This window comes from Podarcis bocagei, assembly GCF_964188305.1.
Source record: "Podarcis bocagei genome assembly, chromosome: 12".
In the NCBI taxonomy this organism is placed as follows: Eukaryota; Metazoa; Chordata; class Lepidosauria; order Squamata; family Lacertidae; genus Podarcis; species Podarcis bocagei.
Window position 1 is genome coordinate 29,551,845 of NC_138137.1, and position 22,520 is coordinate 29,574,364.

At 40.4% G+C, this 22,520-nt stretch overlaps 1 protein-coding gene across 6 annotated transcripts in view; it reads left to right on the forward strand.

The window, feature by feature from the left end:
* The window catches only part of DGKB (diacylglycerol kinase beta), a 301,695-nt gene that overhangs the window by 178,081 nt on the left and 101,094 nt on the right, over positions 1-22,520 (forward strand). For all 6 annotated transcript variants that reach the window (XM_081164533.1, XM_081164535.1, XM_081164532.1 and 3 more), the window contains one exon: positions 7,111-7,175. In XM_081164533.1, the coding sequence (XP_081020659.1) occupies positions 7,111-7,175 (65 nt within the window). The remainder of the gene's footprint in view (positions 1-7,110; positions 7,176-22,520) is intronic.

The following is a 22,520-nucleotide window of genomic DNA, read 5'->3' on the forward strand; positions in this document are numbered from 1 at the left end:
AGACAAGTGGTAAATTTTTGCAAGCTTGACTGGAGTCATGTACCACCTATAAATCATTTTCATAATATTTTACTTTAAGGCATTACATGCCATAAATTTCATACCGGTGGTCCACAACTGTTCCCAGTCAGCAAACATAATGTTATGACCAATATCTTGTGCCCACTTTATCATAGCTGATTTCACTGTTTCATCTTGTGTATTCCATTTCAACAGCAAGTTATACATTCTTGACAAGTTCTTAGTATTGGGTTCTAACAGTTCTGTTTCTAATGTTGATTTTTCCACCTGGAAGCCATGTCACCACATTGTTAACTATTAGTTTAGCCTTTTGTTCTGAATAAATTGCACTTATACCATTTTCAAACCCTTGACCGACCCCCATCCCCTGAAGATTTTTCTTCATGAAACTCCAAGAAATATTGTCAAAGGCTTTCTCCGCATCTACAAAAATTAAAACTGCTTTAGTATTGATATTCACTTGCAGCTTCTCTAAAATGTTAATTATATTTCTCGTGTTGTCAGACAAGTGTCTGCCCGGGAGAAAGCCAGCTTGGTCTTTGTGTATCTCCTCAACTAAAACTTTTTTCAATCTTTTAGCCAATATACCTGCAAAAATTTTGTAATCCACATTGAGCAAGGATATGGGGCGGTAATTCTTAAGTTGTGTCTTTTCAGACTCATTTTTCGGTATTAGTGTAATATAAGCTTCCTTCCACGACTCTGGCGCTTTTTCCTCCTCCAAAATTTCATTACAAACCTCCTTTAGTGGTTGAATTATCCAGTCCTTCAAAGATCTATAATATTTTGAGGTTAAGCCATCTGGCCCTGGAGATTTGCCCAGCTGCATGTTCTGAATGGCACCTTCCACCTCCTGTTCTGTTATTTTGTAGTTCAACATTAACTTATTTTCTTGAGAGATTTTTTTAAGGCCATTTGTTTTTAAGAATTGGTCTAAATCAAACTCTTTCTGTGGCCCTTGTGTATATAACTGTTTAAAGTACCCCTGGAAGCATTTTCTAATTTCCACTGGATTCTGGATGTTCTTTCCTTCCACTTCCAAGTTGGTAATGGTGTTAAGTTTTTGTCTTTTTTTCATTTGCCAAGCTAACAGTTTTCCACATTTTTCGCCGATTCAAATGTCCCTTGTCTCATCTGTTTAATTTTCCATTCTATTTCCTGATTCATCATCTTCATATATTGAACTTGGTATAACTTTATTTCTCTCAGAATCTCTTGTGACTTTGGTTTCGCTCTCAGTTTCTTCTCACCCTCTTTTATTTTTTCCAAAATTTTATCTTTTTTCTCATTTTGAGTTCTCTTCTTTATTGCATTCTGTTGAATTAGAAACACCCTCATAACTGCTTTACTTGCATCCCAGATTACTCTTTTTTCGATGGTAGTGTTCATATTTATCTCAAAATAGACTCTCAAGGTTTTTGGGGCCTTCTTAGTAACTTCTTGATCTCTAAACAAGGTGTCATTCATCCTCCATAAATAGGAATGTCAATTTTGGTTCTCTCTGCTTCCGATTTTAAGTTTGGTTCCCCACATTTCTACAGCAATTTGTGATTTCTTTAATTTTTCTTTTTGGTAATCATGAAAATTCTTCAGTGTTTTAGAATTTCTCCTAATATACACAGTTTTGTGTCTAGTTTTGACTAACATACACTTTTTGTGAGAAATTTGGCTTTGAATGTGATATAAATCGAGTTTCTCCCCCATCCCTGCTCTAAAGTAGAGCTACCAAGAGAAGCCTTGGACTCATGGAGGGACAGTTTAGGGTTAGGTTAAGAGATGGGAGGCTGCAGATCACATTGTAAAGGCCTGTGGGGCAGAGAAAAGGGAGCAAATTTACTCTAGAGATGGGGAAAACAACATGTATTTGTCCCCTAGCCTAGTTCTTAAGTCCCAAGCCTTGGGTTGCCCTGAAACATTATCTTCCCTGGAGGGGCCTCCTGTTGTTGGAGTAAGGGAACCTTTGAATGCAGCTGCTGGAGCATGCATTGGTTTTATACAAGAACTAATGTGGGTGAGTTATAATTTGAAATTATAGACAACACTTGTTTCATAAGCCCACCCTCCACCAAGAGGTTCGGAGGGGGGAGGAGTTACATATATAATGAAAATCACATAAGAACATTCCACATAAATATCCCATTAGACCAGTGTTTCCCCAACTTGGGTCTCCAGCTGTTTTTGGACTATAGTTCCCATCATCCCTGACCACTGGTCCTGCTAGGTTGGGATGATGGGAGTTGTAGTCCAAAAACAGCTGGAGACCCAAGTTGGGGAAGCCCTGCATTAGACAATCATTAAAATGTCATAACAACTGAAATTCAAATAATATAGTCCCTCCATGAATCAAGCAGCCTCAGTGCAGTATATAGCTAGCATGTCGGTGACATAGAAAATAGCGCTTAATCAAACGCCTGTGCAAAAGGTTGTCTCTGACAACCAGATGTCAACAATGGTGCAATATGTGCCTCTGGGGATAGGTAGTTCTAGAGTTAGGGCACTTGTCCTTTGACTCACCTGCTGTATCACCAAGGTGGGAGGGTCCTAAAGTTATTCAGGTGTGGGCACGTCTGTATGGGATTTGTTCCCTCAGATATTCTGTCCCCAAGTTGTCAAGGCTTTAAATGTTTGCATTTACACATTGAATTGTGTTTGGCAACCATTGGGTGAGATCATCTGAAGATTTGAACAGAAAATGTAATCCGTGTGTCTTAGCACCACTACAAGATAGGCTGAGGATTTTGCTAATGAAAGTTGGCTCTTTGCATTGCAAGTACAAGCCCAGATTTACCTGCTGATTTTGATACAATACATCAAAATACTCTATTTTAAAAACCCTATTAATTCATTTGGCAGTAATAAATAAATAAATACAGGCCTAGCTTATTGAAACTATCTTTTTTCCCTTTTGAGCAATCTTGTCAGTGAAGGCAATAGATTCTACTCTTAATGCTTTAAAATCATATTATTTTCAGGATTCAGGAGTGGAAAGCTTTTGTGGATATATGTTTGAAATGTTTTTCAAATAACTTGTGAATTAATGTCTTTACATGACATAATAGAACGTGCCAGCTAAATAAATAGAAGTAACATTTTACTTCAAAATATTCCACTGTCAAGATGACAAAAATAATAAGCGTCTCTTTTGAATACTGTAAGCTGGGTATTAAGTCAGTGGGAAATGTTTTTGCCTATCTAAATTATTTAGTCAAAACAGATATTCAGAAAAGTGTTTCAGCAGGAAGATGCATGCAAATCATTTGTGTGGTATAGAACTACTTTTATTACAAAGTGCAGGTATTTTCACAACTTAAGTGCTTGACTTTAACCCTTCACCCATCCTCTCTATTCAAGAATTTTTATTTATATACCCAGACCCATACATTATTCTCTCTCTGTGGTCTAGCTAATTTAGCCAATCCAGGAATTGAGAAGCCATCACAAAATTTAATCCTTCCCATCTTTAGAATCGGCAGCAAATATTTGCTAGTGATATACACAAAACCCTTTGCCTTCTGCAAAACACACACACACACACACACACACACACACACACACACCAGATCTCCATTTCAGGGAACTTGCGGGGCATGCAGAATAAAAGTGAAAATCGTTTCCATCTTCAAAGTGGCAGTTTCTGCACGGCTATATCACACCTCCCACTTTTGACAGAACAATTTAAAGGGAACAATGCATCATACAATCCCTACTGCAGGGGTGGGTAACCTGCAGCCATTCAACACCCATTATCTGTAGCCAGCGTGGCTAATGGTCAAGGATGATGAAAGTTGTAGTCCTGCAACATCTGGAAGGCCGCATGTTCCCCACCCTTAGCAAGCACTTTGCTAACAATAGCATTCCCATCACCATGTTAGAAACCCTACACGGGTAGTAATGTCCCCTTTCAGACTGATGTTGCTCATACGTCAGCTGGGGTGTGTTTTCCTGTGTGTTTTCATAGGTACCAAGCGCCTGAACAGAGACACAAACAAGCTGTGATGTCAAAATGTATCTGGGTCTCTCATTGTAATTGTTCACCAGAGCTGACCAAGACCTTTTGCTCCCTGAGGCGAAAAGAGGGAGATGTCACCTCCTCATCCCACTTACAGAAACTGACTGGATTGGCAGCAGAATCTTACTTTAACAGTTGTGAAGGGATAGTTTCATCCATTGTATCTGAGGCAGCAGGGAGACCATAACAGTTTGTCTAACATATAGAGCGCTGTCCTCCCGCAGAGGGGATTGGTCAAGGGCCTTAGGAAGAACAGCTGGGGCTGTTGCCTGTGTTTCTCCCCCAGTCTCTGCCGCCTGAGCTGCTAATCTCACTTTGCCCAATAGTAGGGCAGGCCCTGTCTGTCACAACAGGTACATCTGAATACTATATACAGTGGTACCTCGGGTTAAGAACTTAATTTGTTCTGGAGGTCTGTTCTTAACCTGAAACTGTTCTTAACCTGAAGCACCACTTTAGCTAATGGGGCCTCCCACTGCCGCTGTGCCACCGCCACTTGATTTCTGTTCTCATCCTGAAGCAAAGTTCTTAACCTGAGGTATTATTTCTGGGTTAGCGGAGTCTGTAACCTGAAGTGTCTGTAACCTGAGGTACCACTGTACAAATATGCCATCCTTTGAAACTTGCTAAGTGTCTACTTGAATTGATCAAAACCATTCCACTTCCTGTAAAAGCGGTAGTCTATAGTTACTTTTCCCAGTCGAAGCAAAGTCTCTGATTCTCTCTTGCATTCTATTTTTATGAATGTACATTCTTCTTTGTCAGAAGCTTGGCAAGACAGCCTGGTTTTTAATTTTATGTATATTTATTTTACAAATGTTGCCATAGCAAATATTTATTTTAAAAAGAAAGTTATTGGAATGGATTTTAACAGTTTCCATTTTGAGGATAAAGGCAAGAAGATAGCATGTGATATTAGCGAAATTCACTGGAGGGGAAGGGAAAGAGCAGAAATCTTGTGCTGCTACATTTTCTAGGAAATATTCAAAACTGGTCGAAGAACTTACAATATAGGCATTAAGGCAGAAATTATGTGTGATTACACTTCAGTCTTAATCTACATCTGGCAGCCAAGTGAGACCAATGAAACTTACAATTTTGGCACAGTTTGCACATCATAGTAAACTTACTCCCCCTCTAGTGTTGGTGGGAGCCATAAACCACAATCCCTGATTTAGCAGTCTAGCCAAACCAAAGATTGTGGTTAGTAATAGCAATAATTTTTAATTTTATTGTTTAGCTGTAACACAACAAAAACAAAAAGAACATTCAGAATTGAGCCACAAATTTAGCTCTAAATTTCCTGGCTGCCAGCACAGATAAAGAAACATGCAAACTAACAGTTTTCATTGTCAGATGGTGAAAAAAAACATACAAACTTGCTAGGTGTAGGAAAATTCTTTCAGAGACTAAACTCAGACAGATATTTTTCATGATTATCCTTATAAACGGAACATTTGAAGCCACGTACTTGAAATGTTTGGTGTAGGTATGACCAGAGACAAGTTAAAATGTCTTTATTTTCCCAAACTTTTTTAAAAATACCACTTTTACTTCTGATTATTTTTAATAAATAATTTGCATTTTACTGATTTTTGCTTTTATTGGTTTAAGGGTTTTTAATACTATGTTAGTGTTGCTGTGAGTTCTCTTGAAGCCCTTTTAAATTGAAAGATGCAATATAAACATTATGAACACATGTGTAGTTTGCTTCGATATTGGCTACTTCTGTTATAAATTAAATTTTGCTAATTCATTTAATTACCTGTGCCAAGCCATTTTGTCATTACTGATCTAATGTAAGTATCCCTTTGACAATAGAGTATATTTATGCACATATATTATCTTAGAACAGGTATCAGGAAGTTAGCAGTAAAATTATATAAAGAATGACAGTAAAATTATATAAAGAATCATTTTAGTTGATACAGTACTCTCAAGCCCACCTTTTAAATGCAGAGTCAATAGTTCTGCAATCCATTCTCTCAGCTCTTACTGCGCAACTTAGTAACGGAATAATGCTTTGTAATTTACATTGTTCAGAAATATTTCACTCACTTACTAAAGGGTTTTATTCAAACACTCACAGATCTAGGCTAAGCCTTTTTGCTTTTGTTGTCAGTACCTATTGTTACATTTATTGATGCTGCTTCTTACAGAATTATAGGCTGTAATGCTGTATAGGCTCACAACCCCATTTATGAAGTCCTTTCTCTGTTATGCTCTGAAGCCCCACTTTGCACCTGTTTTCATCTTGACACCCAGCGATGCCACTGGGCAACAGGGTGTTTGCTGGACCAGCAGCATCTTCAAGATCAAGAGGTTTTCTGGTAAAGGAGATGGCGCTTCTGTGGACAATAGCAACACACACACACACACACACACACACACACACTACCTCTTGGTCTAGCCTGGTACTGGACCAGCCATCCATGATGGTCACAACTATGTGCCTAATTTCAATTAATCTGACAACTGTGCTTTGCAAAAATGGAAGTTTCTGCTGATCCAAGTGTTCCTCATCCCTGCTATAGAAGAAGCCTTGCTTCCTTATGAACCATCATCAGAGGTCCTCCTCCTGGTGCCACCAGCTTGAGGGTCAAGCAGGAATAAAGCTTTCTTAGGGGTGGCAGCCCGATTCTGGATCTCCTTCCTGAGGGATATTTGCATAGTACCAATCTGGTTATATTTTAGGCACCAGGTTGAAACAAGTTTATTTGTTTCTCTCCTATCCCTCTACCTAGGAGGGTTCTTGTGCCTTCATAATGTGCCCTGGGATTTAACAGTGGTTTGAATTTCGTTGCCACTTATGAGTTTTAGTGTGATTCGTTATATTCTTATGGTGCACTTTATTATTTTTATATGAAGAGAAGTTATTGTGATGCGCATTTTGGCGACTTTATTTTGGAAGCTATTTTTCTTGAGTTTCGCTCATTTCAAAGATGGCGTGTAAATTTCCTAACTAAATTGTGCCCAGAGAGTCTTTTGTCTCATGTGGTTAAAAGAACCTCAACAATATTTTACAATATTTTGCATTTCAACAAAAAAATGAGATATCTGCTCTTCTTTTTCTCCCCTAGGATGCTTCGATTGCTCACAGGTTTCACATCATGCGAGAAAAACACCCAGAGAAGTTCAACAGCAGGTGAGACCCCTATACACATACACCTTACCTAGCAAGAGAGGCTGGTTTTTTTCCCCAGATGGCGAAGAAGCATCTGCCATGACAAAGAAAGTTATGAATTTATCATGAATGGAATAGTGTCACTGGCCGCAACATCAGAACACCTTTCATTAAGGTGTGTCCTCACCAGCAATCTTGTCACTTTTCATTTCAGTTTTCCCCTCACTTCCCTGGAACAGATCTTTGCATGTACCCATTCACAAATATTGGCTTGTTTCCTTTTTCCCCCTCCTCCTTCTGGAAATGTTGAAGTGGGTTCTAATTCTTTTTAGTCCTTATAAATGGTATTGTGCCCATGCACACTGCATGATAAATGAGAGCCAGCTTGGGCGGGGAAAAGAGAAGGATGGGATTTGAGTTAGGATTGTGAAATATCCGAGCTCCAGGATCATGAAATAATTGTGATTAGCTTCTTCTATATGTATATGTATAGGTGACCAGCAAGACATCTCGGTGGATGCTGAGCTGCAATGGCACAGGATCTTTATAAAGGGGTTGGGGGAAAGATTCAAGTTGTTCAAGTCAGCTAGGGGAGCAGCAAGTGAAGTGTGTCCTTAGCAAGCAAAAACAGGTACCGTATTTTTTGCTCTATAAGACGCACCAGACCACAAGATGCACCTAGCTTTTGGAGGAGGAAAACAAGAAAAAAAATATTCTGAAGCCAGAACAGCAAGAGGAATCGCTGTGCAGTGAAAGCAGCAATCCCTCTTGCTGTTCTGGCTTCTGGGATAGCTGCGGAGCCTGCATTCGCTCCATAAGACGCACACACATTTCCCCTTACTTTTTAGGAGGGGAAAAGTGAGTCTTATAGAGCAAAAAATACGGTACCTCTGTAAGAAAAAGGTACAGCATTGTGTGTGGAATAGACAACTCTGAGGATGTGAAGCAAAAACGATGACAGATCCAGCATGCTTTCTTTGCGCTAGTATCGGTAGCAGATTGCGTCAAACACTTTCTGTCTATATGAACTTTTCACATATAGGGTCCCCCCCCCCTAGTAAAATCAGTTGTTTTCCAATATTGTAACCGAAGTAGGTACCATTCTAAATAACAAACTGCTCTGGCATATAAAATGCTTGCCTCTCAAGACCAGCGTGATAGAGATGATGATGCACTGTGTGGTATTTGAAGATCCCTGAGTTGACACTTTGCCATTAGGCATTGCAGAACACTTATTAGGCAGCTGCAGCTGTGAATCCTTATGTTTTGCTTCTACTCACATACTTGTGGAGCCTCTTTCATACTCATCGCAAGAGCCACTGAATGCCGTTTTACAAATATAGTCCTGTCGTTAGGAATCCTAAAAAAAATGTGTGAAATCTGCAAAAACGAAGCTTTACACAAGTTCCTCGGGACGGGTTGGGGGAGTTGTTCACATGAACTGTGCTCCAAAGGTTATTTATATAAATATGATATAAATTATATTAAAATTAAATAATATAATTTATTATTTATACCCCACACATCTGGCTGGGTTTCCCCATTTGGGGTGGGAGGTAGGTAAGAAGTGTTAATAAATAGACATAGATTTTCTCATTTGATTTTTTTTCTTTCCCCTATTTTTCATTGGGAAGTCGGTAGGGATTTTGTAACAGAAAGCATGTTCCTAAAAAGTGCAGACTTGGTAGACTAGCCTACCTCCCCCAGTTGTCACAAATGCTGTGGTGAATGGGGCTAGCACTCATGGGAATTCTGAAAGATTCTTAGCATTTATGTAAGCAGGGTTTGATGTGCTAAATCTATGGGACCGCCTCTCCTGGTATGCCCCGCAGAGGACCTTAAGGTCCATGAATAACCATAGTTTAGAGATTCTGGGCCCTAAGAAAGTCAGACTATCCTCCACCAGGGCCAGGGCCTTTTCAGTAATGGCTCTGACCTGGTGGAACGCTCTGTCCCATGAGACTAGGGCCCTGCAGGATTTAACCTCCTTCCGTCGGGCCTGTAAGACAGAGCTGTTCCACCTGGCCTTTAATTTGAATTCAGCCTGATTGTTTATTTCCCTTCTCTTCCCTCCCCCTCCCCTTTTATGAAGATCACCCGCTCTGAGACCCCACAGCTAATTCTCCCCTGCCTCCTCGCTGGCCCAAGTAGGACCAATTCAGTCAGCTAGCCCTGGGGATTATCTAAAGCTTATTTCCCCCTAAATAGATTTTTGAATTTTGAATTGTATTGTGATTCATGTTTTTATACTGTATTTTATGCTCCTTTTATAATTAAGTGTTTTAAATTTGTTGTTAGCTGCCCTGAGCCTGGTATAAATAAAAAATATATATATTATTATTATTATTATTATTATTAAATTAAGGGACAAACACAGGGGAGGCAAACCTCAGGCCCAGAGAACAAATGCACCTCACCAGGGGCACCAGCTCTTGGGAGCTGAGCCCTTTCGCCCTGCCCCATCTTGGGGGGGGAGGGGCCTGGGGCCCCAATGTTCAAAAAGCACAGAGATGAAGCATGGAGCCAACCATGGCACAGTTCCAGTGGCTGGCTCCTTCCCCTGGGTTCGTATCAGCCTCCCACCAGTGGCAGTGCCAAGAGGAGGTGGAAGAAGAGGAGCTGCCAGCCATTGAAACACACAGTTGCCATGTTCTTGGCTCCTTTTGACACCCTGGTGTACCGCGTTGGACGTTGCGCCCCCCCCCCATGGCCCTCACAAGCTGGCACCTCTGCACCTCGTAGCCCTGCCAGCCTCTCTATCTTGCTTCCAGCTCTGTCTGCCAGTCGTGCTGCTCTCCACAGGCCACACTCCTTGCTGGCACTGCTCCAGGCTCTCCTTAAGAGCTTCTGTCTGCTTGGAATGTATCTTTGAACTGTGACAATGCCCCCTTGCTTGCATGGCTGGATATGCGTTTGTGGAATCCCTTTCTGTGGCCCTGCCCACTTTCGCTGTGCTCTTCACTGGCATGCAGCTCCTGGGATATTTCCCGTGAGAGAATGCAGTCCTTAGGCCGAATGCAGTCCCCATCGCTGCTCTAAAGTAATGCTGGGTCACAATGGACACTGCAAAGGGCATATTCCTTTCGGATGCAGTCAACACTGTTTGAAGAAAACAGTGGTCCTGAAAAACCCTCTACAGGTCATGAAAACCCAGCAAATTGCAGGCCAGTTTCCGTTCTTGAAGAGGTGTTAGAACCAGCAGTGATGGCTCAGCTTCAAGATTGGGAAGATGCAGATTCTCCGGGTCAGTTTAGTTGTTGACCTGGTTTGGGGGATTTAAATGGCCTTTGTCACCCTGTTTGGGAACCATGATAGTTGAAGGACTTCCTCTTTCTATATTAGTCTAGGCATAGTCAAACCGGCCCTCCACATGTTTGGGACTACAATTCCCATCATCCCTGACCATTGGTCCTGTTAGCTAGGGATGATGGCAATTGTAGTCCCAAACATTTGGAAGGCTGGAGTTTGCCTATGCCTGATCTAGAAGTTCTGATCGGAGACAGTTCTCCCTCATGCTCCTGGCTTCCGAAGTGAAGTGGAATAGGACTTTCTCACTGGAGGGAACATAATTTATAGTGCATAGGAAATTCCTTCTCTGCTTCCATAGGCACATTAAGACCTTCCTTTTTAGGAGAATCTTGGAAGAGGAGGTAGTTTTAGAAGACATCTGAAGGCAGCCCTGTTTAGGGAAGTTTTTAATGTTTTATTCTGTTTTTAGTGTTCTGTTGGGAGTTGCCCAGAATGGCTGGGGAAACCCAGCCAGGTGGGCTGGGTATAAATAATAAAATTATTGTTATTATTATAGTTGTTGTTGCTTGTTAACATGCTCACTATTTTAAGATTCCAGTGGTTGCTCTTTTTACTTTTTTCATTGAGTTTTCATTGTTTTTATCGTTAACCAACTGGGAGGCCTACATTCAAGCAGTGTATAATGACGTTTAATAAATAAATAAATAAATAGATGTTTTATGAGATACATGAAGAAGCCAGATGGACAAAGAAGCTGAAGTACGGCAAATGGGTGTGGTTTCTGCAGCAGCTGTAGATGAAGCTGGAATTGTGGTGATACAAGGTTTTCGGGACTATGAGAACATGTTCCTTGAAGTCTAGCACCACCCATGTGGAACTGTATAGTGTTATAAGTTCCTGTTTTACAATGGTGCATCTCCAAAATGGTTCTCTCAAGAATGATTCTATAACAAGAATTCAGCTTTCGGCCAGCCAAGGTCAGTCTAAGTGCCTGCAGAGACAAATGGCAGGAGCTATCAAACACTTGGCAAATGCAGGATTTCTAGCCTCTTAATCGTGAAGCTGGTTTATCAGGGTCCTGCTGCATATTTTCAGCAGTTGGCAATTATAAGTTATAAAAAGCTCAGCTAATCATATGGTTTCGGCTCAGATTTCATGTCACAATAAATCATATGCCATTAATAACATCTGCTAGCCGTCTCACCTTGAAATTCATCTATATTTCAAAGAACCTGATGCCTCTAACATTATCTTAAGGAAATTAATTGCAAAAATATATAGTCTTACTCCTTATACTCTTTGCTGTGTAGATACTTGAAGAATTTGAGTGGGAAATTATCTAGTACTGGGATAATTCCCATCGTGAAAGGTTGCGCAAAATAACTGTCAAAGTTTAATTTGCTGTGCAACTACTATATTATGTTTGCCTATTGTGAAGACACTTCTTATGTAAAAGCACTTTAAAGAGGAGAGCAGGGTCTATACACTCTCTGGCTTGGTTCTCACATCACACCAAGCCAAACCATGGCTTAGTGTGAATGTGCAAAAAAATCTGGGCTCTGGGAGAGGATTTTGCAGTTTCTTTATTCCTCACCTATCATTTTGGTACTGTGCTTTGTTGAGCCAAACCACAGGCTGGCATGACACGTCAGTGTGGTGTAGTGCTTAAGAGCGGTGGTCTTGTAATCTGGGGAACCGGGTTCGTGTCTCCGCTCCTCCACATGCAGCTGCTGGGTGACCTTGGGCCAGTCACGCTTCTTTGAAGTCTCTCAGCCCCACTCACCTCACAGAGTGTTTGTTGTGGGGGAGGAGGGGAAAGGAGATTGTTATTAGCCACTTTGAGACTCCTTCGGGTAGTGATAAAGCGGGATATCAAGTCCAAACTCCTCCTCCTCATCATCTGAACCCAGGCTTGTGGTTAAGGTCTCCTGGACAAACCATGAGCCAGAAACCAAACCTTGGTTACAGCTTGTGGTTTGTCTGGAGAGCCATGAGCTTTGGTTCGGATGACATGCTATGGCAAACTATGCCTTAGCTTAGCACAGTGTAGCAGCAGAACAGCTAGGATGGAGTGAAGCAGCTCAGTTCTTTTTTCTGGAAACCTGCATACTTGTGCATCTGTGCTAAGCTATGGTTTAGCTTAGTGTGATGTGTGAACCAGACCTCTGTTGTGGATGAACATTCCCATCAGGTAAAGCCCATCCTGTTCCTCATGCTGAAAGACCCAAAACATTTTATAGAAACAAGTGTCACCTTCTGAACTCTTGTTATGATGAAGAAATACAGCACCCCAAATGTAAATGCATCATCTTGGAAGTAATCGAACTTGCTTCTAAGTTAGTAAGATGGCAGGCAGAGTCCGAAACTCTTTGCGTTCTGATTTTTCTCCTATGTAGCTGATTGTTGCGGTCTTGACATTTTTTATCTGTCAGTGCAATTATGGCCCTGTTTGGTGCCAATATCTGCCACTTAACATCTGCTGACAGTCTCATTTAATAACACCATATACTTAGCCATCTTGGAGGCCACATGCATAAAGTCATCTACTAAAATATACATAAAGTATGATAAAGTCTCTGAGCTACAAGTATGGAATTTAACTTTTGAGGAGAAGAAAAAGATAAGACAAACGGTACCTACATCATCATCCTGACCAGGTTGAAGTAAACCTTATTCTGTGTTATATATCCTTCTAGTACTAAGGTAGATGAGGCCTTGGACTTCCGAGTTTAGGGCTGGCCTGTGCAGCAATAATTTTCATGGAGCGCAATTAGTGCCTGTGATCCTAGAGAACATGCATCTTGCATTTTATAGTGTTTCTAAGATGTTGCCTTCTTAGTTTGTGATTTTAACAGGAAAATGTCAACCGTTATTCATTTCCATGGATAGCTCCAATCCAGTTGTATGCATGAACCACCATGGTACAAGTTCAGTATGGTGTCCACTTTTGGCATGTCACTTGACTAGAATTAACTCCCCCCCCTTTTTTTTTTTGCTAGTTTGTAGCAGCATAACAAACGCTGTATTGTGCTTGTGCTGGACCATGAACACATTGTGAACCCTGACTTAAGGAAAATGGTGTTGTCTATTTCCTCTGTTTCTTTAAAAAACAACAACACCATATCTAGCTGTTTGGTTTTGTTAAAGGCTTAAAAACAAACAAAAAACAGTAGTGGGAGATATCTGTACTCGAAACACCATGGCCCATTGTTTACCTTTGCAAAAAAGTGTGAAGGGTGAACATGGCCCACAAATATTGGTGCACCAAATAGTCTAGAGAACATAAATAGCATGCAGGCCTGTACTCACCCGTTCCAAACAACTCATACATATTCCAGGCCATTAATGCAGTTTCTGTTGAAATCAGCTGAAGTTTTTAATACAGCTGGAGACTCACCTGTTTGTCCACCTTAACTTTAGGAGTTACTTATGAAAAAAATCTAAGAAGGGATAGAAAATTAAACCTATAGCTTTAAGCTATTCTTCCTTAGGGGAATGGTGATGCTTCTTAATCTCTAGAACAAGACTAGAATTATTGTGTCGGTGACTGCCTTTCAGTGTACCCTTGAAATAATAGATGTCAGCTTGACAGGGCTCTGCTGTCAGCATAGGAGAATCACAGTCTGCACCACAGGCTGACAAATCCAGGCACTCTTTAATGTTAAGCATCTTTCCCTGCTGAGTTGAAAAATTGCCCAGCATACACTCTGCAAGTACAAACTGTTGATTCAAAACAGATCCATATGCTATAGGCCAATGTCAATAAAATCTAATTTTCTTCAAAAGATGTCAGGCAGGCAACATATTTTCATTACATGGATTACTTTGAGTACTTCAGAGTCACCGTCCCCACACCCTGCACAGTTAACCCAGGAGGTTGAAGTGTCAACTGTGTATCATCTTATTCATTAAATCAATGGCCATTCAGTAGCCATTGATTTAATGGGCATGCAAAACCTTTTGGCTTGGCTTAGAAGTAAGCTTAACAGCTAGCAGCTTTTGAGAGAATTAACTTGGTCTGTTCCAATTTCATTCGAGCCCAGTCAAACCTGTCCATCAGTGCTACCATCTATTTAGTACTACCTAAATTTAGTATTACCTAAATAAAAGGGCATAAGCACCATCAGTGGACCACAAAGTACAAGCACTTCCCATCCATTTGCATCAACTGAGCACTTTTTCAGTATACTAATCTTTAGCTTGTACACAGCCTGTAGAAATCTGGAATCTGAAAAACTGGGGAAACCTTAAGTTTACTTTATTTTCCACGGTCCTCCTTATACTGACAGATCAGAGCCTGATTTTAACATGTAAATTCCTGCTTTTTGCAAAGCATTCTTGTTTATAGAGCTGTCCACAGAGACAAAAACACATTATCTAGCATGTCATCATTCTTATACTCTTCCCCCTTGCCTTTAAGCAGAAGAATGAAGTGGAGGCGGCTAATTCATAGCCTTTTAGAAAGTGTATCTTCAACATTTTAGAAACCATTTTTCAGTTCCTGCTTGTGACAATTCATTTGAATTGCTTGTGTTGTTTCTTAACATGTATCACTTTTATGCAAATAAAACTTTGTTTTGACTTGATCACAGTTTGCATTTTTAGAAGTAGCATCATTCAGTCATATTGTTTTTCATGCCTTTGCATTAGGATGCTCGCATAACTAAACACATTTACATCTCATTCTTCAAAGTAGAGGATTGTGTTTGTGATACAGAACATTATCGAGATTGCAGACTTCCAGTGTAATTCACCATCTCCTTAAACAATTGTACTAGTATTTAAACTGGCTTATTCCCATTGAACTGTTTAGTCTGCTGCTGCTGCTGCTGCTGCAACTGCTGTGGCACAAATAAAGCATTTCCTTATCCTTGACAAGCATGATGAAGCTGCCCCACTTGTCTTCAAACACATCTATCATACCTTGTTACTGTGTTTTGCCATTGCAATCTTGTCGGGTACCAACTAAAGGGACATAGCTAGTCTAAGGAATCCTGGGCTGAGATACAATAGGTCCTCTTCTGACCTCCTGAAACCTTTGTCACCTCAAACCTCCAAAAATCTATCCCATGTGGCTTCTTCCTCAGTCTGCAGACATCAAAGCTGAATCACGGAACTGGCACATGCAGTTTGCCACAAGTTTTTTATCCTAACTTGCACATATATTCATAGGGATTAATAAAGCAGTGCCCATGAACTCATGCATATTGTGATTCATCAGCACTAGCCCACGTACACCAGTGAGGGAGGATGAAGGACAAAAACATGGATGAAACACAGTGCAGGTGGGTTGCATGTTAAGACTTATTTTTGCATTGTGTTTTATCAATACATAGACATGTACATTAGGCAGAAGGGTGGAAAGATGAGAACACATAGTTTCCGTAAGAATGGAATATAGTGGTACCTCGGGTTAAGAACTTAATTCGTTCTGGAGATCTGTTCTTAACCTGAAACTGCTCTTAACCTGAAGCACCACTTTAGCTAATGGGGCCTCCTGCTGCCTCAGCGCCGCCGCTGCATGATTCTGTTCTCATCCTGAAGCAAAGTTCTTAACCCGAGGTAATATTTCAGGGTCAGCAGAGTCTGTAACCCGAAGTGTATGTAACCCGAGGTACCACTGTATTCGGCACAAGGTCTTGCTAAGAAGAGTAATTCAAGGCTGCGACAGAATATATCTTCTTTTCCCATAGTCTGAAAAATTGGCTTTGCTAAATACTTCAGACATCAGTTTTAATAACAAAACCTCTTGTCTGGTTATAATATCCGGGCTCCATTATAAGTGACATATTGCTTCCTTTTTATGACTTTCTGAAGAGTTTGCAACTACTCAGAGATAGCAAACTGTTAAATAGTTTCAATGTTGTCCAAATAGTTACATTTTTTGTATTCAATAAGCATTATTTGTATCATTTACTATCATATCCTGTTATTCACTGCTTGGTAAACTGCTTTCTTCCTTTTGTTTTACATGCTAAAAGAAGCTTGCGGTCATCTCATTTTTTAAAAAAAAAATTGCTTTAGAAGACTGATAATTAGCTTTGCTAGATTTGACAAATCTGCCATTCAGTCTTTTCTAGAGTAATCATAGTTACTCTAGCAATAGCAACTTCAGATTGAGAAGCAAAGTATACTGCTTCTACTGTATATTTATTAAAGAGGTTAGGGAGCTTGAGGAATTTAACCTTTATAGATTCCTGTGCAAAATAACCTGATTCACGCTTCTTGAACCAATGTGTGGATAAACTTAACTCTCCATGTTCCACTCCAGCTTTTGCACTTCTGTTAAAAGGTGCATTTAAATAAAGAGGTGTTACTGTTTTTCAGCAGGATGGAATTATGCAAAAGTGTCACAGACAGGAAGTAAATGTGTTCATTCTTCAGTAAAATGTTGTTTCCTGAATAAAGCACTGGTGACCTTCTTAACATGCAGAATTGTGTTTTGCCATGGTTCTTCTGGAGTGGCTCCCACATATACTAAACCATGTGCAGAGGAATAAATGCATCTAGTGCACTGTGGCATATACGCAGCATTCATGCATTGCATGTTCCACCTGCATCAAAATTACTCATTCAAGGACTGCCCCTACTTAAACCTGCTCTATCTTTTGCAGAGATCAAAACATCATTCACATCATTTAGGATATTTGAGTTAATTAATCTTCATCTGTTGAAATGAATATGATCTGCAGAAGTTAGTAGAGCTTCCATCTTTGCTGGTTCTAATTTGACTAGACATTCAACCTCAAAGGATATTACTTTTGTTTCTCAGCCTCCACATTTGATCATAGTGATACTTCACAAACATTTTCTCTCTAACCCTAAGAAGAAGAGTTCTGGAATTGTTGCCAGGTTCCAGACTATTTTTTTCCAGTTTAAATAACCATTAGGTATATTTGTTTTACTTGGCCTAATATTTTTATGGTTTCTTTGGTCTTGTTAAATTTAATCTGTTATTTATTTTTACCCAGTGTCCCTTACTATATCCTCATGTGCATAATTCCAGTTCACAGGCCTGGTGAAAACAGAAACCCTTCCCAGCAGATCTTGCCCCAGTGAGGCAGTTGCAAGGACTGAAGATCCCCACCTTCCCCTGGTTCCTTCCCAAGCAATCTGAGCTTCCTTTGTCTTGCCTATCTCTGCTGTGCCCTCTTCATACCACTGCAGGTTCTGGGCAACGAGGGGGTGGGGTCACAGCAAAAGAAGCCTCATCTCTGCCTCTTGGCCCCCCTCTTCTTCAGTCTCCGCTTCTGCCTCTGTTTCTGGGCTGCAGTCTGCCACAGACTCTTCCTGCTCACTAAACCCTGTTACTTCTTTAGCTTCCCACACCTCCTCCTCCCAGTTTGCTCCCTCATCATCATCCCACTCATCATCATCCCACCACCAATCTCCTGACTCTGAACTTTCTTCCCTTGGGGGGTTGCCCAGCTGATGCCGTCCCCCACTCTTCTGCATCCAGCCAGTCCATGACGGCTCCTTAACTTCCTTGAACTCCCCTTTTGTTCTGACTTTCTCCCCCTCCTCATTCCTCTCGCTTCTTCTGTTCCTTTAACAGACTTTAGTGTCATGCGAAATAATAAAGGCTGAAGGTTTCAAGTATGAGCCAGGATTTCAGATTTTATTATAAAGTTAAATCAATAGCTACTTAATGCCCTTGGTTTAGTGTTTTAATAAAATAAAATAAAAACTGACAAGCTGACAGACCTGCAGGAAAATGCTGTTAAACCATGTCTGTTGCATGAAATTTAAAGTCTCTCTCTATTTGAGTAGTATTTTCTTCAATACATTATGTCCTTTGACAACTTAGGACAGAGATCCACCCCCTATAAACTTTGAAGAAATTCCACTGAAGTCAGTGAGCTTGAGGATCCTGAAGTGCATTTTTTTAGTGTGTATTCTTTAGCATTTGTCTATGAACCAACAAAAGCTTGCTTCACGGTTGAAAAAACTCTGACACACATGTCAGTAACCAATATGACCATATACTGTGCAAGGGTGCAGCAAGGAACAAGTGACAATATCTCTTTTAGAGACAATATTAGATTTTCTCATGGAGGTAATTCTAGAGAAATGCCTTTGCACATAAATGAGAATGTAAACTTGCCATGTTCAGGCTTTTGCCATCTCAAAAGTAAAGGTATTGAGCAGTCCGTAGCATGCTATTTGCAATTCAATATAGAACATGTCTGCCACTTTAGCAGTATAGTAGGAATATTTGTATTTGTCAGACAATGTTTTGTGGTGGATATGTCTCTAGTCTGGAGCAAGAATGGGGAACCTGAGCCATCTAAATGGTGTTGGACTCCAACTCTCAAGAGCCCTGAACCTTGATTATGGTGGCTGGGGTCGATGGAAGTTGAAGTCCAGCAACATTGAGAGGACCACAGGTTCTCTATCCCTGAGCTAGAGCTACTTAGGCATGTTACCAACAGACTTTATTATTATGGCCTAAGGAAGGAAAGGGTGACACCCATCAGTGGGTATCTAGTTTTCAGCAATCAGGTTTCAATGGCAGAGTCCTCTTCGTTTAGTATCACAAAGTATTCATTTGGGCACCTGTAGATACCTCACTTAGAACACTACATGATCACCTATCTGCTTGTCTAGCTGACTCTTCTGAAAAGTAGTAGGCCATTAGAGGGTAAACCAAGACCAGCCCAAGACATTTTGGCACCACAAAATGGTGCGTCCTCCCACCACCAGGGAATAAGGAATGAGTAAAAACATCAGGAACAAGCAGAAAATAAATATCCACACCAGGAACAAGAGTGGGAGGAGATCAGCAGTGCCTCCTATTCACTAAGAGGCTGCTATAGAGGAAGCATAGGGAAGCTTCAAGGAATGCACCACAGTCATTGCTGTCACTGTGGCAGAGGCAGAGAGCAAGACATTCCTTGGAGACCAGATCCATTGCTCCCATGGATCTTGCTGCCCAGCATGGTCGCCTCATCTTGCCTTATTGGTGGGCCAGCCCTCGGGTTGACTTACTCCTGTCCTTATTGTCACTTTGAAGAACATCTCCATTCAGATTGTTCTACACACACTGGAAGAGAAAAGGAAATGGGGGTTTGCAGTCTGTTTTTGTTCTGTTCAATATTTATTCCTTCTATTCCTTACCTGTCCTTCATTCACCTTAAGTTACCAGGGTGGATTGCACAGGCTAAAAAGATAGATAGAAAATAAGAATCAAGTCATAAACAGCAAACAATAAGAAAGGATAACAATTAACAATAGCATTTAGAGGAAGAACATTTAATAAGGTATATTTCACGTCCAAGGGCCAGAGTAAGTAGGTGCCTCTTAAGTAACCGACAAAAGGTGTAAAACATCGGTGCCAAATGCACATCTGTGAAAAAGCAGTTTAACAGTTTTGGAACCAAAACTGAGCAGGAGTGTAGTGGAAGGAGAACTGACCTCTTTCCCCCCCCCCCTCCAAGAAGGCTGATATGGGACTAAAGGCATTAGGCTTTAGGCTTCCTGGGGGGTCTTCCCACCTTGTTTACTATTTCTGCTACAAGTTGGCATTACATATTGATGTTTGTTCACACTCACTGGTTTCAGTTAACATGGCAGGTCACAATTTGGGTTAAAGGAGCATTTCTCCCTCTCTTGTTGCTTTATTAGCTCAACATTTTTAGATGAGAATTCTTCCTTCTGTTTTCCTGTTTATCATAATTTAAAAATGTGTGATGAGGCCCATTCTGACTGCAAGCCCTGCAAGGTCACGCCTTCCTTCCTTCCTTCCTTCCTTCCTTCCTTCCTTCCTTCCTTCCTTCCTTCCTTTCTCCTCCTCCTCCTCCTCCTCCTCCTCCTCCTCCTCCTTGAAGGGTCGGGGCAGGAGAGGTGGACAATTGACCCTGCACTCTGTCAGAGCAGGGTATTATACTTGGTTGGGTCATTTCTAGCCTGTGGAGACAGAAGAAGCTGGGAGAAAGTGTGCTGGAAATCTGCTGACTGCCAGACGTGTAAATTATGTCTCTTGGGAGATCCCTTTTTTACTACTGTTAGGCATAGAGGATTGGGATTCTGCCTTCTGTCCCTGTTATACCTATGTGGCCTTAATATTACGGTGTGAAGACTGGTGCTGAGGATAGCAAGGATCAGAGAGAGCTCTCTGTTGCCCCATTTTCACACAATGAGATATTTTTTGAGAATTTCATTTACAAAGGGATAATGGTTATACTCTCTATAAGCATAACTTTTAGGAATGTGCCTACACCTGTTGTAAAGCAATTAGCTCTAATGAAACATCCTTCACACTCAATGGAATTCCTGATTCCTTTGAGCTTCGTGTTTTTCACCTTTTATTACAAGACATGGCAGTAATCCTCACTTTAAAAACAACAAAGAAGTGTAGCCAGCAAAAAGCCCCACCTATTTTAAAATGTGCTTCCTTGGGGGCAAGTATGATCTTGTCGGCATCTATAAGTAACATTTGAATCTAAACAAATTTTTGATTTTGCAAACTAGGTTCACTTTGCATTTTGCACATTATGGTGTTCCAGAAGCTTCATATTGACATAATGAATAAATGAGAACGACAGACAATATTCTGATGTCCTAAAAAAAAAAGTATGTTTACTCATGCACATTTACATTATTATATTTTTTTCCCTGTGGAGAGGGGAGGAATCTAGAAATGATGGAGAGTTGGCTTCTTGTGGTTCTGAGGAATAGAACAGTCATATATTACATTATAATAGAAAAGTTTGGAAAGGTTTTGTGTAGCCTAACGAACATGATGTTTTGAGCTGATTAAAGCAGAGAGAAATGTCTTAAAGTGTATACCATTATATGTAGTGGTGCCATTTGATGTAGCATGGAGACGAGATGAAGTTGTTTGAAAATGCAATATACAGTTTGATCTCCAAAGCTCATTAGAATACCTGGAAGAAAGACCACCCAGGATTCTCTGCTAAGTTCGTGGTGGGGATGCAATCATAAATGTGAAATGTTTTGGGAAAACTGAGAAGATTAACATTTCAATATATGTTCACACTTGGTTATAATTACCTTTTTATAATAGCTTAATACACCGTATTTGACAGGATTTCACATATATTTTATAATTGGGTATGAAGCCATCTTAAAGTGATAAGTGTAGCCTATCATGAATGTACCTTGAAATGTTCCTCATCAGATCTCCAAAAATGTTTCACTCTTGGACTTTTACGCTATTCTTCTTTCAAGGACCAAAGAACTCTTGTACTGGGATCTGCCTCTATTGGAAAGTCTTTTAAAGGGGCATGTGCCAAAATTATATGTGTACTCTTAACTCTTGAAGTGCTGTTGACATATAATGTGCTTGAGCGTCTCTGAGTCCAAAATGTAGCATGTGGTGCCAACTGAAGCTTAAATGTCAGGAAGGGACATTTGTTGTGGACTGGATACAATTGGGTGTAGATCAGTGATGGCCAGACTTGGTCCTCCAGCTGTTTTGGGACTACAGTTCCCATCATCCCTGACTGCTGGTCCTGTTAGCTAGGGATGATGGGAGTTGTAGTCCCAAAACAGCTGGAGGGACACATTTGACCATCACTGGTGTAGATGAAGCTCACAGAATGGCCTTTTCTCCCCATCATTGTGAGGCAATATGAGAAGAATTGTGCTGTGGAAATGTTTTGTAGATTATTAGTAATTATATCTTGTTTAGAATTGCCATTAGCACGAATGTTGCATCAATTAAGTTCAAGAGAAGAGTTTTAGCCTTCAAGTCTATAGCCAATTTTTCTTCACTCACCATTTTAAAAATGCATTATCCACTGAATAATGCTGAGTACACACTACAGAAAGATATATTTTTAGGGTGTGCTAAATTGCAGTTAAATGTAATGTAAAATACATACAGAACATTTTCTCCTTTACAGGTTTAGGAGGAAAATAGCCTTAATTAGTATTTAATGGTTAATACTTAATAAACCATTAAAATGTTGCAATATTAATTTTAAGATGCAGTGGTAGTGAGGACCTTCAGAGACATGGGGTGAAGGGAACTGGTAGCGTCCTTAATATAATGAAACTTAACAATTTTATTTGTAAAGAAAAACATTATTTAATAAAATGACAAGCTGTCCCACTGTAGGATACACTAATTTGCTTTTAAAACTCTGCCTTGTA